General features: G+C 39.0%; 1 protein-coding gene across 1 annotated transcript in view; it reads right to left on the bottom strand.

Annotated features, from left to right (window-relative positions):
- Window positions 1-26,460, bottom strand: part of LOC122791413 (fatty acid amide hydrolase-like) — a 1,249,544-nt gene that overhangs the window by 594,365 nt on the left and 628,719 nt on the right. The window contains exon 10 of the mRNA XM_044059161.1: window positions 15,313-15,396. Coding sequence (XP_043915096.1) covers window positions 15,313-15,396 — 84 coding nt within the window. The remainder of the gene's footprint in view (window positions 1-15,312; window positions 15,397-26,460) is intronic.

Genomic DNA, 26,460 nt, shown 5'->3' with positions numbered 1-26,460 from the left:
AATACAGTAACAGAGATAAAACAACTGGAAATGGGACGTTTAGAAAATGGTAGGAGCAAACTACATACAAAAATGGGAATTGTGGGAACAATATATGAAAAATAATGTTTTGGAGGAGGAATGAGGTTTAACAGAAGGCAGGCTTAAAATGAGTTATGTAATGCTTGACTGCCAATAACTGGATAGATAATAAGTGATGTATAATGTTTGCAACTAAAACGTGTCAATATGGCTTGTTTTCACTTATATAAATGTATGAGTGCCTATGTCATATGGGATAAATTTATAAAGATGTTTCTTGTTTAAAAAAAAAAAAAAAAACATTCTGAAACTTGGCAATTTTAGAAAAGTGTTGAGAAAGGAGACATCCAAAATGGATCTCTAGTTTCCCTCCTTTCAGAGAACTAGAATGTTCCTCAACAGAACAAATTCTGAAGTATAGGAAGAATCAGAGGGACCCGGTTTGGAGGGAGCTGAGAAATGTTTGAACAAATTGTGGAAAGGCCAAGACATCCTGTAATGTTTTTGAATGATTTATATATTTATCTATCCTTTATTGACTGGGTTAGTCCCAGTAGGCTAGTGACCTATTTTCAGTGAAGACCCGAGTAGGTATTTGTATTACTGGGGGAAATTTGGACAGGGCACCAAAAAATTTCCCCTGTACTCATCATTGCTATGAGTGGGACTAATTTTGGAGAAACTGTTCCTGTTTCTGTTCTGGGCACACAGGCAGCCCAGAGAAACAGGGAGGCAGATGAAAGAGGAGGAGATGATGGAATGGTGAGAGAAATGAAGGAGAAAGCAAATACCAAGACCGAATAATGTGTGTCGGATTCTGTTGGAGATGAGTCAGCAAATGATGGCTGTATAATTACAACCCCCCCCCCCCCCAGTCAGGAGGACTGTGGGATGATTTACTTAAAGAAATGGTGGTGTAGAATGAACCAGAAAATGAAGACATTTCCTGTGGGAACATTATTGAAAAAATACAAAAGAAGGATGCAGAGACAGTCCTGAAGAAGAGTGGTGCAATGGAAAAGAAAACATATGGAGAGAAAGTAAAAGAAGGCAAAAGTGGAGTAGCAAAAAAGCAGGCAGAAAAAAATTAGAGAGAGAAGTATGTGGCAAAGATTCAAAGTAAAGAAGATTAATGAATGAACAGGTAAGAAGTGTGGGAAAATGTAATAGCTCCTTTTGGCGTAAAAGCACATCAGGTAAAAGCATTTATTCTTATTAACAAAGAGACATTTTGTGATATTATAATTGAGACTGGTTTTTCACTGACACTTTTCTTGGAGAATATGAAAAAAAAAGAAAGACTGCAACCCATGGAATCTTTTTGTGATACAAAGATTTAACAGGGGAAACGAAGAAGATGATTCATTTACAGTTTTGAATAGAGGTAGAGAGAGAGACTTTGAAAGCACATTTGAACGCTTTATGTAAAGTAGTACTGGACACTGCAAAAGTTTATGACAAAAGGGGTTTATGGCTGGGTGGCTCAGATTGTTAAAAACAGACAGAGAAAAATTGTACATATACCAAGCAAGATAAATATGGAGAGGAACAAGGGAGTTGTAAAATACAGGGAACAACCCAAAACTTTTTTTTGTGGAAAAAGAGGAAATTTGATATGTAACTGTGACAAAAGAAAATGTTATATTTGAGGGGAAATGGAGCATGATGCGAACAAATGTGAATTGTAATGTTATAAATTTAACAAAATGGGACGTTTATGGATGGACTGCAAAAATGAAAATAAGAGTAAAGAAAAAAGAGGAAGAAAAGAGCAAAGATAAGAAATTTTAGTAGTAGTAGAAGAAATAGAAGAAAATTTAGATGAGAAAAAAATAATAAAGAAGACATATAAAAAGTTTCTGAAATAAGCGATGAAGATGACAAACTGGGAGGTACTAAAAGGGGAAAACATGGGTAAAAGACCAAAAAAGAAAATTTAAAGGGATAAGTACAAAATAAAAAAAGAAAGGAAACAGATGAAAAAGAATATATACTGCTAAAGTCTTGAGGCTTGGTATAATGGTTAAGATGTTTGACTCACAGACACAAGGTATAGTGTTTGATTCCTACCTTTGGGAAGGAAGATGGTTAGGTTTTGAATGGTTTATTAAGAAAGCAAACCCAGTAATTTACTATGAGCTTATGAAACCATGAATCGAAGAGAAAAAGGGAAAATTGTACACTGCTTTCTGCAAATGTGAATAGTATTAGGAATACAGTAAGAAGAATAGGAATTTTGGAGTGGTATAATACATGTGACGTAGATGCAATTATAGTAGAAGACACATAATTCTTAACAAATGAAGAAAGACTACAAACAGAGAAACTATGGGGAGGAAAGTTAATCTGGATTTTGGGAAATGAGAGATGTTCTGGAATAGCCATATTCTGTAGAAATACAGTAAACATATTAGATGTGACTTTAGAAAAATAGGAAGATTAACCATTCTCAAATTAAAATGGAAAAAACACATATATAATTATAACATTATATGCTTACACTAGTTGTAAAAAAAGGAAAATCTTATTTCTTCAGATTTTAGACTATGCAGTGATGAATATGAATATTATAACAGCAGACTGAGGCTAGCATAAAAAGAAAGGAAATGATATAAGAAAAATATTAGAAGTTATAAGATGTGGTAAGTTAAAACTTTGAGAGAAAAATCCATGGACTTACAAAAGCTGTATGTATAGAACTGAAATGGATTATTTTATAATATCAGTAGGCTTAGTAATAGAAAAAGGGGAGATAGTTGAAACAGGATTTTCTGATCATCTTGAAATATGGTTACAGATAAAGGAAAACAAGGAATACATAAAATAGGCAAAGGAATAAAAAGGATAAATGAGAATGCATGGAATGAAGAAGGAAAGAGTTTAGTAATATAGATATGGAAAAATCATATTACTTTGAGAATGTTTTATAAAAAATAGTCTGAATGGTGGATGATTTTTAAGGAAAAATATAAAACATTTTTTTACAGTAGCAATATGATATGAGAAAAAATAGAGAAAGAACAATATAAACATATAATGATGCATTGGAAGATATAGAACATAATGATAGAAAGTACTTTGATAAAAATAATTATATGAAAGAAATAACGAAAAAATACAAGAATCGTTATATAAGGAAAGACATTTTTATAAGGAAAAAGAGAAGCACTGAGTTACTTAAGCAGGTTAGTAAAGGAAAATGGTAGTGTAATGTGAGAAATAAAAAAATGTAAAAGGAGAAATAGAAAGAACTCAGGAAAAGATTATGGATAGTGTAGTACAACAGAAAAAAGAAGGTAGTGAAAAAAACATGGAAAGTAAATAAAGTTAAAAGAAAAAGAGAATAAACAGTTGGAAAAAGTATTATGACAAGTGAATATAGATTTGGCTTCAGACCGAGATAGAATAGGGTTTGAAATGTATAAAAGTTTAAGGGACTGGCAAAAAATATATATATTTTAAAGATTTTGAATGAATGGCTAAACAAAAGTTTTATGTATAAATAATTATGTAGTGGAATACCTAAATTCACATGGAAGAAGATGGAAGACAATTAAAAACTGGATACCAGTAGTAATGAACAATAACGATTATAAGATCTCTATGAAAATAATATAAAAGAGATGTGAATCTAAAATAGAAAATATTATGGAAGACAGCATATATAGTATAAAGGGGAAAGAAGGGTTGTCAAGAATTACTAATGATAAAGAAATTGTGGAAATGATTACTAACAGAAGATAAAAAGTAAAAATCATGAAGACCTTAATAAGGCATTTGACACAACTGGACATGAAATCTTATGGGTAATAAAGAATATAAGTGAGAAAGTTAGGAAATTATGTACGTCAGTGTATAGTATTAATAATGTAAAAATATCAAGAGGTACACATATATATTGGTGTAAGGCAGGGATGTCCAATAAGAAGTATACTCTTTGCATTAGTTCTGAATGTGATAGCATGTGAAATAAATTACAAAATGAAGGAAATTGGGTATATAACACCTGAAGGGTAAGAATTCCAGTTCTGTTAATATATGCACGCGGCATTATAATAACTGTAAAAAATGGATAAAAAGTAATAATTTGCACAAACGAGCATCTAGAAATGATAGTGATGGCTTTAAATAAAGTGAAAAGTAAGTGTTTAAGTACTGTAGTAAAGATCGGGCGTATATATTTTACAGTGAATGAAAATTCTGTGTTAAGTATAAAATTTGAGAATAATTCAAGTAGAATTCAATGGAAAAAAACAGAAGAAATGAAACAAGCAAGTCTTTTCTGGAGAACATACAAATTATCATTCAAAAAAGCTTATTTGATGCAAATATATTTATGTTGCCAATAGTATTTGAAAATAAATTATTGTGCATATTTTTTTCATTTGTATGGGGTTCTAGGCTAAACCCTGTAAAAAAGGAGTTTTGTATGAAAATAAAGGAGGAGGTTTAAGGTTAGTTAACCCAGTGGTATATCCTGCTTCATTAAATTTGTACAAAGCGCTAAAGTTTATAAATGAAAAAGATAAGAGATTGGTAGTAAAACTGTATAAATATAAGTATGATAAATTCTGGGGTATGTTAAAAAAAAAGAGTACAGAGAAAGAGTGCATAAATGAAGAAATAAAATGTTACTAAGAAAAAATATTTTTGTGGAAAATAAAAAAATTGATGATACAGAAAAAGATAGAAACATATGGTATAAGAATGTAATGATAAAATATTACTATGTAAAACCATGGGAAAATCTAACAGATGAAAAAAATTAAAGCGATAAAAATTAGAAGCAAATGGTATAACCGAAAGTAGAATGTCAATATTTTTTGTGGAGTCTGGTAATACATAAACTGCCAGTAAAAGGAAATATGCAATATAAAAAGAAAAGTGATATATGTTTACATTGTCAAGAAAAAACTAGGGAACATGTCATTTTGAAATGTAAAAGAGTAAAAAAAGTTATTGGGAAAAACATGTTAACAATTTTTTTTAAGATGTGAAAGAAATGGATAAAATAAACATGGATATGATTAAATATGAATATTATTAGAATAGATGCAAGACTGTTAAAAGAATAGATAAAAAGTTATGTTTTCTTACAGGAAATTAAAGAATAAATGAAATTATGTTTAATGGTAAATGGATTTTGACAACAATATTAAGTAAAATCAGCTGGTGGTTGTGGAAAAATGAGTGGGATCTAATAGGGATGAAAAATTAGCATGACTATAAAGGAATTTATGAATGTGTAAACATATTTGTTTATATATTTGTAAATATGGATATATTTTGAAAATAAGAGTTATTTTTGTATATAAATAAAGGACCCCTACTCTCTGGAGCTGCTAGATTGTACTGGAAGGTTCACAGAGCAGCACAGAAGAGGCCTAATGGAATCAACAGCACCAATGAGGAGAGAAAAGCTAAGGAGAGTTTGGAGGTGGAAATGAGAATTTGGCAAAAATGTTTGATATCGGGCATCAGAATGTAAACAAAGATTCCTATATAGTGGATTATATAAATAGCAGTGTTTAACTATCTTAATGGAGAAAGAAGTGGGTAAATCTGTTGGAGTGGTGCAGAAAACAGAATTGGCATCAGGAGGGCTTGCAGATGATGTTCTGTTAAAGATAATTGAGCAGGATGATCCAGGTGACATTTCTGCTGTTTCATGGGGTGGGATGGCACATTATCATCCTCAGCACTTCCGAAAAAGTCATGTGGAGAAGGAACTAGATGATGTGGCAGCACAGAATGCAGCAGTTAAAACTTATGCAGGCACTGACAGAAAGTTAAAGAGGAACGCACTAACAAAATGAGAAGGTGGTTTCGTAGTACCAGATAATGCAGTGCCTAAAACATAAGCAGCAGTGACAGCAGGTAAAAAAGAAGAGCAGCAGCAATCTAAGTAAAACTGCTTTTAAAAAAGAAAACTAGCAGTGAGAATAACAGCAATGACACTAACAGACAGATATTATACACAAGACAATTTGTTAACTGTTCTGATCTTTAAAGCTCAAGAAAATTAGTCTTTTATACATATTGAGACAGATTTTTGTGACTTAACACTTGAAACTGAGGGGCTGATGATGGCATTTCTGGAACGGTGTAACAAAAATAAGTCATTTATCCATAGAACAGTTATTTGTTTTCTGATAGTAACTTAAATATTACAAAAATATTACTTTGTGGTTTAGTATTGATGAACTGGAAGAACAGAATGTTAAAAAATGCATGCAGGGTTTATGTGATAATCCTGATAACATTTTAAAATTTACAGATGAGAGGATCTTATGGAATGGAGAGTGCAGGTTGGGAAGCTGTTTTGAAATTTAAAAAAATGGTGAAACACTTGCTAAGTGTTATTTTGTGGTTGGTCATAGAGGGACATTAAGATATGCTGACCAGTCTAAATCATGTCCCTTTTGTGGAGACTTTTTTCATTTAATTAATGATTGTGACAATGTACAATGTAACCAGTTTGAGGAGAAAGGATGCACAGTAAGAAGGCGTGTGCCTGAATGCAGGCTGTGCAAAATAAAAGGCACTTTTGGGTGGACTGTCAAGAGCAAACAGTAAATAATGAAAGGGAAGAAAACATAAACGAGGAAGGACAACAACAGGCTGGGAGAGAGGATGAACAAGGCGAAGAAAGAAACTGTAGAACAGGAAAAAAAGCTGGAGGGGAAATGAGGAGAGTGCATGTATGAAAACAGGTCACGAGAAAGGACCGACTTTTTTTTTTTTTTAAGTTTTAGCAATGAAAATATGATTCTGATGATCAAGGATTACTTGCACATAAAACCACGAAAAATATTCAGTTGAGGAAAAAATTAAAAATATTTCCCCTAAACTTAAAAATAAGGAAAGGCAACACTCAGAGTACATTCAGTGAACTGGATATTATTATTAACATTGTAAAAAGGATAGGGTTACTGAAAAGGTGTATAAATGTAATTTGGATGTTAATCTGTTAGAAGATGTAAGATTCCAGAGAAGTGAAAAACAACTGCAAATAGAAAAATTGTGGGGTGGAAATATAATATGGAACTTAGGAAGTGAATGTTGTTCTGGAGTGGCACATGCATACTCTTTTCCCATTCATTCCTCCAATTCACTCATACTTCCCAATCTTCTTCCCTACTTTCCTCATCATCTTTTCTACTTCCCCCAGAACTCAACCTCCTCTTTCCTATCACTTCCACCTCAGTGCCCTATTCTCCCCTCTCCTCAACTTTTGGGGCACATTCACTGCTGAAACGTACCTTTTTAAATCCAGCATTCTTCATCTTTTCAACTGTGTCACTGCCTGGAATCAATCTTTCCTCAATCTACTGTGTCATCCTTGTGATGTTACGAGGTAGTGCCATCTGTGCCAGGGAGAGTAGGGCAGTACATATGTACACATGCCAGCATAGATAGCTGGAGTTTTTTTAACTATCATACTGATTTGTACAGATGTTTGAGTTAAAAATATATTTGTAAAGTTACTTGTGTTAAAAATGCATCAACAGTAGGTCCTGTTGGACAGAAAGAATGCATGCATGTATATTAGGTTGCATTGTTGTAACTGGTCAAATGTGTATGTTTTACCAGAGAACCATGGAAGGCTGGAAAGTCTGAAATTATGTTGCCACAGATTTTAGCAAAGCTCTGAGTTTGTATAGTACCAGCGTCAAGTGACCAGAGGTGATGTTATCCTCTAACCAGCATCTGGTTTCTTTGGAATCCTCGCAGCAGCACTTTAGAATCTGACAAGAAAGATTGCTGACAGGATATTTATTTCACACTTCCACACAGACAGAGACACCATCTAGCTTTTGGTGTGGTAAGACACTCAGCACACATCAGCTTGCCTTCCTTTAGTAAGTTGTCAGGAAACAGTAATTCTTTGGCTACTCAGGGACATTTAGTGAAAATAGTTTAGTATTGTTTTCTGCATCTGTGAGCAACTATCCAACTGTATTATTTTTTTATATTTCTGTGGTTGAAACTGTTTATTGTATTCAGTATTTTCCCATTTTCTGTTTTATTTATCATTAAATATTTTAATACCTTTCATTGTGGCTGGTTAGAGAATACTTTTAACATCTTGAGAGTACTTGTTTGTTTTACTGACACTGTGGCCTCTCCGGAAAGCCTTGCTGCTTTGGTCACACCCTACCATTTGTACTAATTTTACACAGTATAATTGGATACCCTTTGTAAGAGCCTTAAGGTAGCTGACTGGTAGCAGCATGATTACCTCCGAGCCTGGGCAGAAAGGGCCACAGCTAATAAATCTGTACCAGCCTTTTCCAGGTGTGTGTGTGTGTGTGTGTGTGTGTGTGTGTGTGTGTGTGTGTGTGTGTGTGTCAGCTACTGGGAACAGAGACATAGCGCTCCAAACTACTCAATGTACAGTTTTGTGTAGGTCTGGAGAGAGAAGGAGGGTCCAGCCCCAGGTCGGCAGTGTGCTCCCTGTGTGCTCTTAAGGGAAATTGTGCTTGGTGCTGGAAGCTGCATCTGAAAATACTGTGTGAACCCATCTTTCTGGCATGTTTCACTGTGGTCCTGAGATAAGTGGATAGGGATTTGTTACAACTTTTCATCTTTTTTCCTCTTTTGTTGTACAGTTTATTAATAGGGGTCTACCAATGGGTTGGGACCAATCACAACCCTTTAGGCCAAATCATTTACCATAAATACTGTGACAAACCTCCAACCATTCATCTCCTAGTCATGTTGTTGCATACTGCACTAGATGCAAAGCCAAGGAGAACACTAAAGCTCTCAGCATCTTGACTATCTACCAAAAATCCCACTTTTGCATGCTATCTAGTAGCCCACTAGTGGTATCCACACCTCCCCACCTTGTATTCTGTAGTGATGGAACCACAGTGACCCTCGGGTACTAACCCTCCCCAAACAATGTAACCCTAATCCTAACGCTTCCACTCCTGTGTCAACTTTCCTATTAGAGTTCTGAGCCTGTCCCAACTCTACCTTTGTGACCCTTCCCAGCTCCACTTCCACAGGAAGTATGGTATTTTTTGGCAGTGGTGCCTCTCGCTGTCAGCTTGGGTACTACCACTCACTTCTGCCCTTGCAGTCATTCGCAAGGGAACATCAGTACCTCTCAGCAGCTGTAGCTCCCTCCCTGAAACAGCCATATCGCTAGCCCTGGCTTCAGGAGTGGGGTCTGCCTGGGTCTCTCCCAAGGCTACCAGACCCACATGCCTGTCTCCAAAACTGCATGCACACAAGATAATGCATTATCAAAATCATTCCCAAATAAGACATCTGCATGGATATCCTCAAACACATCTACTTGATTGCTTCCTTTTCTACCCTCCCAGTCAATGTGAACCTGGCCAATGGTATTTTGAATGGGGTCCCTCCTAAAGGTATGACGGGAGTCAACTGCCCAAGCAAGTACTGCTCCTCTTTAACCACTGCAGGCTTCACAATGGTTATGTCAGAGGCCGTCTCTCGCTTAGCAGTGGTCTGTTTTCCACCCACTAAAATAGGATACAAACTCTGGTTATAGTTTGGTACCCCTGCTGTCTCCAGACAACTTACCACTGGCAAACTATTATTCTCACTTTCTGGCTCCCTCAAAGGACATTGTAAAGGATACATATAATGGTAAATTCCAGAATAAACCTCTCCGGTGGAAGTCCCCTATTAATAAACTGTACAACAAAAGAGGAAAAAGATGAAAAGTTGTAACAAATCCCTATCCACTTATCTCAGGACCACAGTGAAACATGCCAGAAAGGAAGTTAAAGAGTACTACTAGAAAATGTAAAGCAGAGTACAAGCTTAATGTTGCTACAAATACCAAAGGAAACTACAAATCTTTACTCAATAATGCCAGGAAATTAAGGAATAACATCCAGCAATGTGCTGAGCTCATCTATAATGACATCAGATATTCCAATCCCAAAGATACAGCCAATATATTACCAGACAGATTTAGTGATAACCTTATCCCCACCTACCCATACGGTTGCCCCCAGTACCCATGAAATCACCTTGGAACAAGTCTTAAAATCCTGGTCAAAGGCTAAATTCAAAACTTTCATGATACCACACAACGCAGGCTACATTTTCATCAGTGGTGCCAAGTATGTATTATCTGAGCCTCTACTTAAACTTTTCAGTCTCATCCTATCCACAGGGTTTATGCCTGATACGTGGAGAACAGTCACTGTAAATCCCCTACGTAAGGGCAGCCCCTCTGTAGATCCAGATAATTATAGGCTCACCAACTTTATATGCAAAACCATGGAACTGCATCTTAGCAGAACTCATTTATTCAGAAACAGGCAACTTAACAGATCTATATCCCAATAAGTTTGCTTTTTTGAAGGGCAGGTCCTGCGTCTATAAACTAGTAAGCTATCTTGAAAAAGTTAAAGAAACTGTGGACAGTGGTCATTCAGTGAACACTGCTTATTGTCATTTGGCCAAGGCTTTTAACATTATACCCCATGCTGGTATTGTTACATAATTATACAAACATAATTCAATCCCCTATGCTATCCACTGGATTGCAAATTAGCTATCCAGCAGATTCCATGTTGTGAAAGTTGCTGGTACCCTCTATGAAAGTAAATTGTTGGGTTACCACAGTGATCAGAGCTGGGACCTCTCGTTTGGCATTTAGTATGCAAACATTAAGTCCAATATCCAAGCAGTGTAGCTAACCAGGTTTGATGAAGACTACAAGCTAGATACTATTATCTGTTCATCCACTGATAAACATTTCCAGGAAGGGCTGGAATATACAAAATACCTTGGTGGACTGAAAATGGTCACTAGTTAAATGTAAAAAAAAAAATAGCTGTTCTTGCCTTGTATGCTTTAAATGGTACTCCTCTTCAGACCTAGACAGTCATAAGAGACCTGGGTACTTATGTAGACAATTCTCTCTCATTCAGTCATTATATCTTTACTAGAGTCAGTAAATCTTTCTTTGTGGCCCAGTTTTCCAAGGGAATGTCTTCAAGATCCAAAGAAGTTATATTGCAATTGCAGTCTTCACTTACAAAATCCATCACTGAATACAATGTACCTTTGGTATATATAAACTGAAGCATGTTGCTTAACTAGATAGGCATATACATTCTTCAGTATGCAGCAACAATATATACAAGGTTGAAAACTGTTACACTGAGAAATTATAGGAGTTTTAGTTAACATTAAGGTTATGAGGCAGAGAGAGGGACAGAGGATGGGCAGACAGAGCAGAGGAAAGAAAGGGGGTAGTGTTTTAGTACTGGGTGGATAAAGAGTTATAGCTAAGAGATGGGTGTAAGAAAGTGCAGGGATATATATAGTGGTGGTTATACAGGTGGAGGCAGAAGGTGTATAGAATGGAATATAGTAATCAACCAAACTGAATACACAAATTGAGACAATGGACATGTTATTAAATGGATGGAACATTTTAAATATCTCAGGAATGAAGCTGAGTAACTGCTGAAATCTGAGGCCCAAGTTGATTCATTATGTAAAAAAATTATGTTGGGTTAGCACAATTATTTTCTGTTAAAAATACTGAACTAAGAATAGACATCAGTAGTATAAACTTCATTATAAACTGTCGTTATATGCTGGATGTAGTAAGGCTCCCTTTGGTAGGTGATCTGTATTATAGGTTCATAGGTTGGTACTAGGCTATCAGCCCTAGGGCCTATACAAGCCTAGCCATAACAATTCCCTGGCTATTTCTTCCCACATTATTTACTTTCCCGGAACCCTGTCTAGCAGGGCGACTGACGTGATCCCTGGGGTGAATTTCCTTTCTCCCATCCAATCGTCAAGGTTCCTCTTGAGATCCAAAGAGGCACTCTGCTTGACATGTATGGGCAATCTATTCCAGAGTCTGGGGAGTCTCTGGGTCAGGAACCTATCCCTCCAGCATGTTTTGTTTATTGTGATGACAAGGTTTAGATCCCTGGAGCGTGTAGCTCTGACAGATTGGGATTTCTTTAAGTGTAGCATGTCCAACAGCTCTGGGTTTGACATGGCCTTGTATGTTAAGCAGAGATCGCCTCTGAGTAGACGATATGCGACAGAGTATAGCTTGAGTTTTTTAAGGCGGTCAGCGTAGGGCATCTGCTTTAGGCCTGTGATTCTTTTAGTGAGGTATTTCTGAGGCCTTTCCAGTTGTTGCAGATGTCTTGAGAGGTACATACCAAATGGGGCGTTGTATTCTATAATGGGTCTAATGAGGGATGAGTACAGTGGGACAATGACCTTCTTTTTTCTGGATGAAAAGCCCTTCCTGATGAGGTGTGCCACATAGGATTTCCTGACTGTTGTGGCGATGTGGTTATCGAAGGTGAGACCACTGTCCACCTGTGTCCCTAAGTCTCTTATCACACTTTCTGTGTTTAGTGTACTGCCACCTATATGGTAATTCACGGATACATGTTTTTTCCCAAAGGGGATAACAATACATTTCTTGGCATTGAGCTTGAGCCCATGGCTCTGGCACCAAGCATCTGTTTCTGTAAGGCCCTTTTGTAGAGTATCCACATCATTTGGGGATTCAATAATGGCTCCCAGTTTGCAGTCATCTGCAAACTTTGTTAGCCAGAGTCCCTTAGTGTTGACCTGTACTTCAGAGAAGTAGATGCCAAACAAGAGCGGCCCCAGGACTGAACCTTGTCACTTGCCTGGAGCTGGATTTGGAGTCGGCTACTTTTACAATGTGGGTTCTATCAGTAAGCCATTTAGCAACCCATTGGGTGACATGGGGATTAATGCCCAACTTAGTAAGTTTATCTATGATTCCAGAGTGGGGGATGGTGTCAAAGGCCTTGGCAAGGTCTAGATAGGCTGTGTGGACCACCTTACCCTTGTCCATGGCTCTGGAGACTGATTCAAAGAAGTCAATCAGGTTCAGGAGACAAGATCGGCCCTTCACAAACCCAAACTGGGTGGGGTCCTGTGTTTGAAGGTTGCCAATGTCTTTGTTTATAAGTTCCATGATAATACGCTCCATGGCCTTGCAGATAAGGCTTGTCAGACTGATGGGACGGTAGTTTCCGGGATCCAAGGTGGATCCCCCCTTGTGGATTGGGATAACTATAGCTCTGCGCCACTCAGTGGGCACAAAACCTGAGGTGAGGCTATGATTAAACTTGGTGAGGTGCCAGTTCATATTGTAGTTCATGTAGTACACAGCCCAGGATGTCATCTGGTCCCATGGATGCTGTATTCTTGGCTTTAGAGAGTGCGTTTTGTACCTGTGTGGCAGTTATTACTGGAATTTGGCAATCTTCCGGTATTGAGATGGGCCATTTAGGGGGTGAGAGGGGGGTGAAGTTGGCACTGAATCGATCTGCCAGGATATTGGCAATATCCTTCGGATCAGTATATTTAATGCCATTCTGTTTTAGCTCAGAGCAGATCTGAGCATTGCCATTTAGATTCTTGACATAGTTATAGAATGCTTTGTGGTTGTCTTTGGAATCTTTGGCGATTTTATTTTCATAACTAGCTTTGGAGGATTTTATGAGGCATCTCAGTTTCTTACTGAGGCTAGTAAGGGAGTTTTTTGCATCCTGGGATTTTCTTCTTTTCTGCAAAAGTTTCTTCCTTTTGTTGTAAAGTTTGTTTATGGCAGGGGACCACCAGATTGGCTTCCTTTTTTTGGATGAGAGCATTTTGGTTCTATTTGGGATGGCATGATTCATGCATGAGTGGATGTGCTCGTACAGTGCCTTAGTGTAGGATTCAGCAGTTGAACTTTCAGTTCCCGTCTGCATGGGTGTCATGAAGTTTGTCACTTCTGACTTGAGTAGCATGAAGTTGGCTTTGGAGAAGTTTTTTATGGTGGTTTCTTTACTGGGGGGTGAGGGTGGGATGTGGATGTTAAGGGTGATTAGCTTATGGTCAGACCTGACTAACGAGGGGGTGACCATAGGTATGGAGCACTGATTTCCCATGTTGGTAATGACCAGGTCTAGGATATTGGAGCCCCTGGTGGGACTATGGATTAGTTGATCCAGGGCGTTGGAATTTATGAATTCCAAGAACCGTTGCGCAAAGGTGTTGGGACATGAGTAGTTTTCCCAGTTAATGGCAGGGTAGTTAAAATCACCCAGTATTAGGGTGTTTGGTTCTAGCTTAATATTTTCCAGTATGTTTAGAAAGGTGTAGTGAGAATCTTGGGGTATGGTGGGGGATCTGTAGCAAGCTACAATTTGGATTGCAGTCTTACCTAGTGTTAGTTGCAATTTTATATTCATATTTTTGTGTAATATTAGGTATTCTAATCATCACTGTATATAGAATGAAATGAAAAAAAAAATGCCGGTCAGGCCTATTAGTATACATGCTATATCACAAGTCACTGAAAACTAACACAGCCCAGTTGTTTATTAAAAGAAACATTGACTTCACAAGTTTGAAAACAATGGCCATCAAGGGATAAGTAAAACATCCATGAAGCAGTGATCTGTTTGAAAGAGAAATGCAGTGTTCTTTGAGGAAAAAAGAACTGGTGTAGAAGGAAATGGAGAACAAACACTCAGCAATGGGCATTCTCTCATATGAAAATATGCACTGTTATGACTGACAGATCTGTGAGTCTAGGACTGGATTATCAAATCATATCAGGAAACACCAGTGAACTGTTGTGGAGATCATTTTTCAAACAGGGGTGTTGGTAATGAAGTAAATGTGTGGACTCGATATATTACTGACCCAGACTCTGAAGCACAAAAAGGCGAATTATGACAGCTGCCAAGTAAACAGGACAGAGGGGAAAAATAAATTCAAGTATTGAAATACCCCTGCTTCTGTGCCAATAAAGCTAGTATAAACAGTAGACACACACACAAAGGATCTAGTTCTTCAGAGAAAGTGCGTTTGAAGGGGAATAGGAGTCAACATGCACGCACGCCTGCACACACATTCAGATTCACACAAAAACTCAGCAGAAAATGTAAAATTTCTAACAGCAGCTATATACTAAAAGCCTATATCCTCAGTGTAAAAATGGTACAGAGATAAATGTACGCAGAAATATTTTGCTTTCATACTTGCACCAGTGAATTTCATAGAACAATAAAAGTATCATACATAAAACATAGAGGTAACAGCAGGAAAAATGGCATCACACATCCAAGCAAAAGATGAAATAAACATGTTGGCAGTCTTAGACAGCACCATATCTTTACCTTTGCAACTTCAATGATGCATGCCACTTCCCCTAAAAAAGGCACACCCCATATTTCAATCTGCATACCCCTTCCCCTTGGGTGCAGTCAAGACCTTATTCATATATTTTCTTACCTTTTAATCCAACAATACCACAGAAGGTTGCAGGGATCCGGACAGATCCTCCACCATCAGTTCCAATGGCTAGCGGGCAAAGACCTAAAAAGATACATATGTCAAAGCAATGCTGTTAACAGCCAACCTTTAATCAAAACAGAGTATCTAACAAGCTGTACAAGGTTATTTAAGTGTACATAAAAAAATCTACTTTCTTTGGCTAATATTTAACATGCTGCCTGCTTTTACAAGGACTGTGCATGCCTGTCTGTCTCCTTCTCCCCTTTGGATTCAATAAACAAACAGAAAGATGAACTTGACCCTTGTACCGGTAGCAGACGGCAGTGCCTGATGAGACTATCGACTGAAATATGATACAAACTTGGACTTGTGTATATGTACTGCTGCTTTGGATTTTGGTAACTATAATGAAAATCACTTTAATTATTATGCCATTTTGCTTAAAGGTAAACTTGCCTGAACTATTTCATAGATATCTGAGAATGTTTTCCATGGTGATTTGCAATGTAGAATCATAAATTTGGTCATGTCCTTTGTTTTTATACTCTCATTTGTAACCTTTCTTGAAAAAAAAATTGTTTCAATGAGTTCTGATTTTCTGTCTCATTCAAAAATTTCCAGAGCTTCCAGAAGAGTATTAATTATGATCTGCTACAAATGTTTCATCAAATTCCTTTCTTCAATGTTTTCTAATGGGATAAGGATGATTCCACAATAATGGTGAAATATGTTTTGTGTGCGTTTTTTTGTAACATTTTGGCCTCTGTGGAACAGATCACCTGCTGTTGGTGCTACTCCTCAATCTTGGATGTGAAGAGTCACTCCTGACCCCTTCTGACCTAATCCAACACCCTCCTGTTGCCCAAAAAACCACCAAGACATCCCATTGTAGTGTCATATTTCTGGTCATAGGATTTACTTTCTAATTTATATACCCATTTTTGCACCCTAACACCCAACATGCAATGACATAAGGCCATTTCAGTTGAGAACACCTATCAGTATGTGCCTTGGAATTCTGCAAGCATGGTGTGCATACCCAGATATTACATCCCAAACTTATCTCCTCTTTTGAGCCTTCACCTCACCCTAGGGGATTGGCAAGCTGATAAATACCAATGCCTTTCTTACCTTTCTAAGTCAGGTCTTCAAGTGCCTGGCTCACTAGTCAAACCCTAGTTGTCTGAGTGGTAGTCAGGGCTCCCTCTATCTGAAGTACAAAAAGCCAACATCTTCACTATTTTGAATTAAAGGATTTTATAACTAAGTATGTATGAATTATACCACAGACAATTAAATGCACATTTCATTATGCTTTGTATAACATACTTACCATAACAGCAAATCGTGGAAGAGAGATTATAAGGGTGAATTATAATATTTGGATTTATCCCACCTTCTGCCTCTCATGATCCCTGTGAATCATTTCTACAGTAGCTTTTCTCAGACTGGATCAATCCAAATCTTATACATTTTTTCTCCATATGCATCATTCTTCAGCACTCTACTCAGTGCCCCACATCCATCATTGGGCTTACCGGCCACCTGTTAAGCCCTCCCCTCCGAACTTTCTCCAACAGGGCTGGGACAAGAATGGAACTTAAAGGTGCCCTGGGGGGCTGACTGGCTACATCTGACATTTTTTCTTTATGACCTAGCCTGATACTTCCCTGCCTCCTCCTGTGTTCACCAACCATCATATGAGGGTTACTGCTCTCACTGAACTACACCTCATCTCAGGGAGCATTATCAATGAACACCCTCCCTCCTAGGATGGGTCTGCTTATCCCTCCCTGCCAGTTCCTGAGACTTTAACCCAGTTCACCTGGGCCATAGTTATGGCTCTATAGATTTACACCATGCCATCAGTTATTGCAGACATCAGATCTTAAGAGGATGATGATGTAGGCAGCTTGAGGTACACACACACAGCCATTATGCAAGCCAAGACTATGACCAAGATGCCTAGCAAGGAAGTGTGCTACTACTAGGAAAAATCCAATGCTAGTGGTGACAGCCATAACTAAAGCAGGACGAAGGGGGACTGCAGCCCTGGGTACAACTTGTTTTAGGACACAACCAATGGAGCAGAACTGCAGTACTGGCTTTAACTTATGAAACCATGAGGATGGAGGAGCTTCATAAATTAATGTCAAAAAGACATTTGGATTTGGGTTGAAGTTCAGTGTGTGTGCTAGTAACTGTAGCAAGTTAGAGCTGTGGCAAACAATTTGCTACAGTTACAAAGGCTTTTGATTTTTATTTTGTCCTCATCTCTGAAGTTTGGATCGGCTGAAGGCAGTAGATCAACTAGCTGCTGTACTAGCACTGATGCCACAATGTAAATCCACAAACCATAAATGTAAGCAAGAACAGCTATTATAACACAAGAACACAACTAGATACATATTCCCACAGTTGGTGAAAGAGGGAGAGACGCTTTACTCTTGCAGTGAGATGTCCCTGAGGATACACTGTTAAGATAAGTATATTATACACGTGTACTATTTTCTTCTGGGAGTGTCACATCATGAAAGAATCAGAATCATCACTTGTTTCTCTGGAAGATAGAGAAGTACAGGATACCTGGAAGTACAGATATAAAACCTGTCCTATCTGGAGTGTGCTTCAAATTTATAATATTTGGTAAAGGTGTAGACACCACTCTGCCAGGCTGAAGTCTCTGAAATATCTTATGCAGGAACACTTCATAAATAACTGAAATATGCTGGTGTTAATAGTTTCCAGCAGAATGTGCTCTAACAGTGTCTTGTAAAGGTATATTGTATTTATCATCAGAAAAGGCCGCAGAGTAAGCCAGTCACTTTTTTTTTTTTTTTTTAACAAACAGGTATTTTCTCTGTTTCTCTGTTAGAAGAAACAAATAACTAATTTGTCTTCTTGAAGATACAAGTTTTCTTGGTATACCTAACTTAGTTGTCTATGCACACAAGACAACTGAGAAAATGTCTGGCATGAAAAATGGATAAGTGTTTGTAAGCACCATCTCATAAAGGAAGGCAGTGTGAAGTGGTCTGCAACTCATGGCCTGTAATTCAAAAGTCCTCCTTTCTGATATTATAAAAAAACAAAAAAAAAACAAAAGAACTGTTTTCAAAGGTAAATTTTAATGTACACTGTGTCAGTTAGTGCAAACAGCTACAGAGTTAACTCCTATGGAAGAAAGAAAAGTCTCCTGAAGTCTTACTGTACCTTTCAGGAAAGGCTTTCACAGATAGATAAGCTTTCTCACGAAAAGCTGGCATGCCTGAAAAAATACAGATGTGCACTTTGACGGAGGAAAACACTAAATGACATTCAAAATGATTTAAATAATCCATGATATGGACAGTTCAGTAACTCCAGACCATCTGTGGCAGCAGCCAACATCACAAACTTTTTCCACTTCTGTAAGTAAGTCTAATCTGTTGTGGGTCTTTGGTTTCATTCATTTATTTACTGACATTTGATTACCAGGCAAGTCCAGCAGGGTAATAGCCCATAATCAGCAGATTCCAGTGGACAAAAGCTCCAAAGTATTACAAACATTTTAAGAACAATAATTTTAGGATCTTTAACATAATACAAAAAACAAATACAGTTTAAATAATTATACCAAATTAGACATGAAAACATTGTTTAAGAATAGAAACAAGTTATATGACAATGATTTAATATTTAGAGAAATTTTAGCCAGTTTATAGAGAAATCAAAGGCAAGTTAGTATAATACAAACAGGAATGCCCTGTTTCCTTTATGCTGATTCCAACCTCAGCAGGAAAGGAATTATAGAGTTAGGCATCGACATTCTACCCTCTAAGTTGGCAGACTGACTTAAGACATGCATGTGGAAATATGCCATGCTGCTATCGGTAAGGCCCTGTGTAGGCACGAATGCCACTGATGAAGAGTAGTTACCTTTTTCAAAACAGTACCACAGTTGCCATTTCCATGAAGGTATTATTAGTTTAAGGTTGGCCTTATATGTTTCATTTTGAAAAGCACCTTCTAGATAACAAGTAATGCAATGAGAGAACACAGTACAGTTTAAGTCCATGGGCATACGAAAGGCTGCATTTTTAAGCATTCTTGTGATGAAATAAAGACCAAATGTTTGATGCCAGTTGTTGAAATGTATGGAAAACAAGTTTTAATCTCTGAACCTAGTTTATTCTCATAATCCAGTTTTCCCTGTGTCAAAGGAGTCTGCTAGTTGTTTTTGTAGACTTGAAAGATATAGATTGTACTGGAAGACCCAGTACATGATCAAGTTTCCCCTTGCAGAGCTGGAAATATTTACTTATCCCTTAGCTATGTACCATTTCACTGTGGTGCTGCTATTTATTGAAATTTGACTCTGAAGGAAGTCGCCTTGAGAAGCTGTCAAAGCTCTGCAAAATACTTTCACTTCTTCCAGGTGGAGGTATAGAGACTTATCTTATGTCAATCTCCTCTCCGGTCCAGCTGGTGAATCTGGGAATCTTGAGGCAATGTTACAACTGCCTCATGTACACAGACAACCCTCTCCTCCTCCCAACAAATTCCAACACATGTGAGAGATGCAACCATATAGCCAAACTGGAGGCTAAGCTCTCTCAACTCAGTACTGGCGTAACCAGTCAGGAGGAGAAGGAAACCACACTCACAATTCCAGTCTCACATAGACCTACCACGACAACAAACCAAACACACACACAAACAAAAACATACTCGGAGGCTCTAAATAAAAATCTGCCTAAGCAGCAGAGACCTCCAAAGCAGACACCCAAGCAACCGCTACCCCGAAACAAAACACGTGCAACACATAGCTCACAAAGTCAGAGTGCCGAACAGTCACAGCCCTTAAGGCTAAACAACACACCTGATACACTTGTAATAGGTGACTATCGTTAGTCACACTGACGTCCCGCTCACCAGGCTGAACAAGGAGAAGGTCACGGTGAGCTGCCTGTCGGGCGCTAGGATCCGCCACATAACACAAGCACTCAGGTCACTCCAAGGCAAGTACAAATATGACTCAGTCATTGTCCATGCTGGTGTGAATGACCTGAGATGTACCTCCCTGGACTACATGAAAAGAGACATAGAGGAGCTCTCTGAGCATGTAGCCCAGGCCGGTATGACCCTGACCTTGAGTAGCATCTTACCCTCACCAAGAATGATGCCACAATATGAAGACAAGATGATCAATTTCAACAATTGGCTTAAGTGTTGGTGTCATTCAAAGGGGATCCAATGCCTGTCAGCCTGGGATGACATGCTCGACAAGCCACGATGCTTCGCTAGGGACGGCTTGCACCTGTCACCCCTGGGCTTTCGGATATTGGTAAAGGCTCTTGCTACCCCCATAGTGCCATTTTAGGCAAGGCTCAAAAGACAAACCCACCTCCATAGGTATCACAAGGGATAAGAAACTAAGAGTAATGCTACTCAACGCCAGAAGTCTAAACCTCAAGATGCACACACTCGAAACTCTCCTTAGCATGGAGAACATCGATATCTGTGCAGTAACAGAAACCTGGTTCAAGGCTCCCGAGAGCACCCCAGCACTACCAGATTATACCTCATACCATGCTTTTCGGCCCCAAAACTTGGACCGAACCACAAAAGGAGGGGGAGTATCAATATTATCAAAGATACCCACACCTCCAGGTTGGTGGCACAGCACGAAGCATCAGAGACTATCCATGTGCAACTAACTATGGGTAAAACTGCCTTCCAATTTATAGCCTGCTACAGACCACCCTCCCAAACACAGGAACCCCACTTGGCCTTCCTGAGAATACTGGAAAATATGAAGGTCTCTCCAAACACCATTATATTGGGCGACTTCAACTACCCAAACATAGACTGGGAGCATTACTCTAGCTCCAACATCCTAGCCCAAAGGTTCCTAGAATTTATAAACTCAAATGTTATGGAACAACTTGTTACCACTCCCACAAGAGGGGAAAACATACTGGACCTGATCATCACCAACATGGGGACACTATGCTCCAGACCAGAAGTGTATCCCTCACTGGTAAGATCAGACCATAAACTAATCTCACTGGATATTCACATCCCGACCCCACCCCCTGCCCAGAAAACCACAGTGAAAAACTTCTCTAAAGCAAATTTCACACGCCTCAAAACCGAGGTGAAATCCTTCAAAGCCCCCGGGCCTGTGGAAAATACGGCCCAGACCGCAGAGTCCTTTATAAACGCATTCTATGAACACCTTCAGGAATGCATGGATCATGCAATCCCAAATAAAACCAAGACCCAATCCTCCAAAGGCAGACGTCCTGTCTGGTGGACCCCAGCCATAAACAAACTATACAATAGAAGGAGGAAGCTATAACATGATATGCAAAATCCCAAAAAGGGAAGGCATCTCTGATCAGTATTAGCAAAAAACTACGGGCACTCATAAAATCGTCTAAGGTCAGCTTCGAGAGAAAAATTGCACAAGACACTAAGGATAATCACAAGGCTTTCTTTAGTTATGTTAGGAACCTGGGTGGGAATTCCCAGATATGCTCAGAATTAGTCCAAAATGACAAAAAATACACCGAGCCCACAGACATTGCCAACATCCTAGCTGACAGGTTCAGTGCAAACTTCTCCCCCCCCTCTCCCCACCAAAAGGGCAAATATCTATCCCCAACAGAGTGCGGACCCCCTGACATCTCAGATGCTCAGGTAAGAGCCGCCCTCTCCAAAGCAAAAAACACAGCATCAATGGGACCAGATGGTGTCCCGGGCTGCGTCCTACATGAACTCCAAGAAGAGCTAAACCCAAACATAAAACTACTGTTCAATCTTAGCCTTACTACAGGATATGTACCCAAAGAGTGGCGTACAGCAACAGTGGTCCCTCTCCACAAAGGTGGTGCCTCAACGGATCCTGGAAATTATCGCCCCATAAGCCTGACTAGCTTGGTCTGCAAAGCTATGGAAAGGATCATCATGGACCTCATAAATAAAGATATTGGGGACCTAGAGACACTGGATCCTACCCAGTTTGGCTTTGTTAAGGGCAGATCCTGTCTCTTAAACCTGGTTGATTTCTTTGAAACAGTCACCAAGGCCACTGACGAGGGGAAGGTGGTCCACACAGCCTACCTGGACCTCGCAAAAGCCTTCGATACAATACCCCACTCGGGCATTATAGATAAGCTCACCAGCTTAAATATAAACCCCTATGTCACTAGATGGGTTGCAAACTGGCTCAAGGACAGAACCCGCATAGTTAGAATTGCTGGAGCCATGTCAGACTCCAAACCAGTTACAAGTGGCGTCCCACAAGGCTCAGTCCTGGGACCTCTCTTGTTCGGTATATATTTCTCGGCGGTACAGGCCAACACGGAAGGACTGTGGCTGACCAAGTTCGCAGATGACTGCAAACTGGGCGCCATAATCGACTCTCCAGCTGACACAAGCATCCTCCAAAAGATCCTCATAGAAACAGACAACTGGTGCCAGAGCCATGGCCTCAAGCTAAACGCCAAAAAGTGTATAGTCATCCCCTTTGGCAAAAACAAAGTGCCCACAAATTACCACATAGGGGGTAATCCATTAAGTACAGAAGAAGTCATTAGGGACCTGGGGACCCAAGTTGATAGCAATCTCTCATTTGACAACCACGTGGCCAAAGTGGTTAGAAAAACATTTTATATAGCCCACCTAATCATGAAGGGATTCACATCTAGATCAGGGGAGGTCATCGTACCTCTTTACTCATCCCTCATCAGGCCCATAATTGAGTACAATGCCCCTTTTGGGATGTACCTTACCAGACACCTGCAGCAACTGGAAAGACCCCAAAAGTACCTCATCAAGAGGATCAAAGGGCTCAAACAGATGCCATATGCTGCCCGATTAAAGAAACTCCAGCTCTACTCAGTGGCATACCGCCTGCTCAGAGGCGATCTGTGCCTGACGTATAAAGCCATGTCCAACCCGGAATTAATGGACATGCTGCACCTCAGAAAATCCAAATTCCATCGAGCTACGCGCTCGAGAGACTTGAACCTCAGCACTGAAATAAATAGGACATGCTGGAGGGACAGATTCATAACCCAGAGGCTCCCTTCACTCTGGAATAAAATCCCAGTCCAGGTTAGGCAGAGTCCCACATTGACTCTCTTCAAGAGGAATCTTGATGAGTGGATGGGAGATCGTAGGTTTACCCCGGCTATCACTTCTGTGTCACCGTTAGACAGAGGCACAGTATACTAACCTCAAAAAAAGGCATAGCAAAATTAATTTAAAATGGGTGCCGAAAGCCAAACACACTCTGGCTAGGCTTATAAATGCCCTAGGGCAAATAGCCTAGTATGAACCTATGAACCTATGAAAAAGTTTAAATTCAGTTCAGTGTCGTTATAATAAAAGGCTGAAAGGACTCATCCACCAAAATAAAATTCTTCTTTAAAGACAGAGGAAGGCAAATCAAGTCCTCCTGTGAGTCTGATGCTTGATTCTAAACCTACCTGAAAGTCCACAGTAGAATCCTACTAAAACAACTAAATATGTCATGGCCAGAGAATGATGCAAGATAACATGCCACAAACTTTAGGAACTGCCTTACCATGACTGCTTGTTGCTAGTAGCTCTCACACTGCATTCTGAATTTCCAACTGCTTCCACCTAGGTAGGGCGACTTTCATTCAGGCATAGACAATGACAGCACAAAGGAAGATCACTGATGTCACCTGGATCATAGATGACTTCTTGTAGTTTACTCTGATCCCAAAGTATTGCATTAAGGAAACGGTTATACATATATGATACAGTGACATGTCTTGAGGCAGGGATAATAGTTGTCCAAGTAAGGAAGGACAGTTTTATTCCATTTTCTGAGATGTGCAAGCAAAGCTAAATATCTGGCAAAAACTCTGAGGGCTGTCCAAATGGCAGAGATAAAAACGGAAAATCAACTATAGAAACAAGACGCATTTCCCGTGTGATGGTTCTACTAGGATGTGCAAGCAACCTCCCTGTCCAGAGTTGCCATACATGAGTCCAGTTTCATTTGAGACAGCAACGTCTTCAATATAACCATTCTTAGCTTCTCTGCTTGAGCAAATAGATTCAGGCCTTACACATTTAGTACTTGACTAAATATGCTGTTCGTCTGGGAACTAGAAATAGTTTGGGAAAGAAACTTTGGCCTGTCTCAGTGAGTAATATCTAAGGTAATACCGTCTTCAACCAAAAACAATCCATCCTGTTAGACCTGTTTAACCTGATATGATGGAGTGTGAGGAATAAAACAAGTGTGATGTTTTTGAAGATAGTCTGCTGTATAACAATGTTACTGAATAGAAAAAAGTCTGTGGTTATTTGCTTTCAAAAGGCCAGATGATACTGAAAGCTCCTCCCAAGAGTAATGGGGAAGGAAGAAATCAGTCAAAGATCACTAAGAGAACGTTTTACGTAATCCTCTGTTTGCTGACCCTAAAGTAGCTGGAGATTTTTTTTTTTTTGCTGGCCATAAAGCAATCAGCCTTTCTTCTAAGGGTTTATTTATTTATTTACTTGACATTTGTTGACTGGGAAAAGTCTGACTGGGCAGATGTCCATTTTCAACATATATATATAAAATTAGATAAGTATACACTGAAGAAGTTAGCAGCATCAATTAGGGTAATTAAATAATATAAAACAAGAGTTTGCAAGTACAATTAATTTTCCATATCAATAGGAGTGATTAAAACAAGAGTAATTGGACTGTACACATTGTGAACAGACAGGTTAAACTCCATATAAGCTTATAGCTACAGATAGGTGAAAGGATGATACAGAGGAGAAAGAATAGATTAGGTACAGTATATAAGGAAAATACATGTGGTAAAAGGATAGTATTTATAGGTTAGCAATGAAAAAAGGGGATACAGAGAAGAAGATGAAGGTCTTTTCTGCACAGTAGTGGTAGTGGGGTAGTAAATAAGGAAAGTGAGAAGGAGAAGAATAGACAGAGTAGTGACAGAAGGCGGTAGGGCAGTACAGTCAGCAGGGGTGAGGAAAATAGGAGGAGGGCTAGTATCTAAGTGTGATAGAGGAAAAAATGGTTACTGGCGGACTAGGCAAGGTTGTGAAGTGGAATTATAGAGGCACTAGGCAGGGTGAAGGCAGGAACAGAGCCCGATGTTAAGGAGTCTTTCTTTTAGTAGTGTTTTGAAATTGACAGTTTGGTATGGATCTGACATCTAAGGGGATTCTGTTCCAGTCTAAGGCCACTGTACAGCTGTATAAGCTGTGGTCTATAGATCTTTTGGTTTATATACATTCAAGAGTAGTTGGTTAGAGCTCTAGAGGGAGCAATTAGGGACATAACAGGTGATGATTGATGAGATGGATGGGCAGAATGTAGGTTTATTTAGTAATAAGTGTGTATGGGCTTGTTGAGAGAGGAGGAGATAGTGAGGTAGTTCCAGCCACTTTAAGGTTTTTACATATAGACAGTGGTGTGAGTTGAATGGCTGACTGGCAGCAAATCTGGCAACTGTTTTACAGCAGAGCTCCACTTTTGTTTTTAAGGTGAAAAGTACTGCATGTTGGTTAGAATGGGAGTGGCATAGAGTAGGGTGGCAAGTAGATGGGCGTTAGCAAGACAGAGATTCTGGAGTCATTAGTTGGGAATAGATTTATAGAGTGAACCAAGTTTCTGGTGAGTTTTTTTTTTGCAATTTTGGATATGAAGATTATACTTAAGTTGATTATCAATGATGACACCAAGCAGTTTGGTGTCTGGCACTTCTTCAATCTTGGTATTATCAAGATATGCAATAGTAAAGATTGCTTTCTACAGGGGATTTAGATTTTGGGAGAAATAGCAGTATTTTAGTTTTTTTTTTTTTTTGGTTGAATTGAAACTGGTTGTCTTTAAGCCAGCTTTCAATAGAGTTAAAGGATTGTTGGGTGATGGACTGGAGGTGTGAGAGACTGTCAGAACAACAGATGATAGTGGAGCCACTGGCATACTGTACAAATGTGGACTGAGGACAAGATGAATGGAGGTTGTTCTAAAATGATAAAAAGGGAATAGGCCCAAGGATGGAGCCTTGAGGTACCCCCAGTGTCAACCGTGTGGAATTGGGGACAGGAAGAGAGCCACTTCACTGATTGCTGTGGATTGGACAGGTAGCTGGAAAACCA

This window comes from Protopterus annectens, chromosome 17.part0 (genome assembly GCF_019279795.1).
Source record: "Protopterus annectens isolate FY-2018-M chromosome 17.part0, PAN1.0, whole genome shotgun sequence".
NCBI classification, from domain to species: Eukaryota; Metazoa; Chordata; order Ceratodontiformes; family Protopteridae; genus Protopterus; species Protopterus annectens.
The sequence above is the reverse complement of the archived record's forward strand: the minus strand, read 5'-3'. Positions and strand labels throughout refer to the sequence as shown.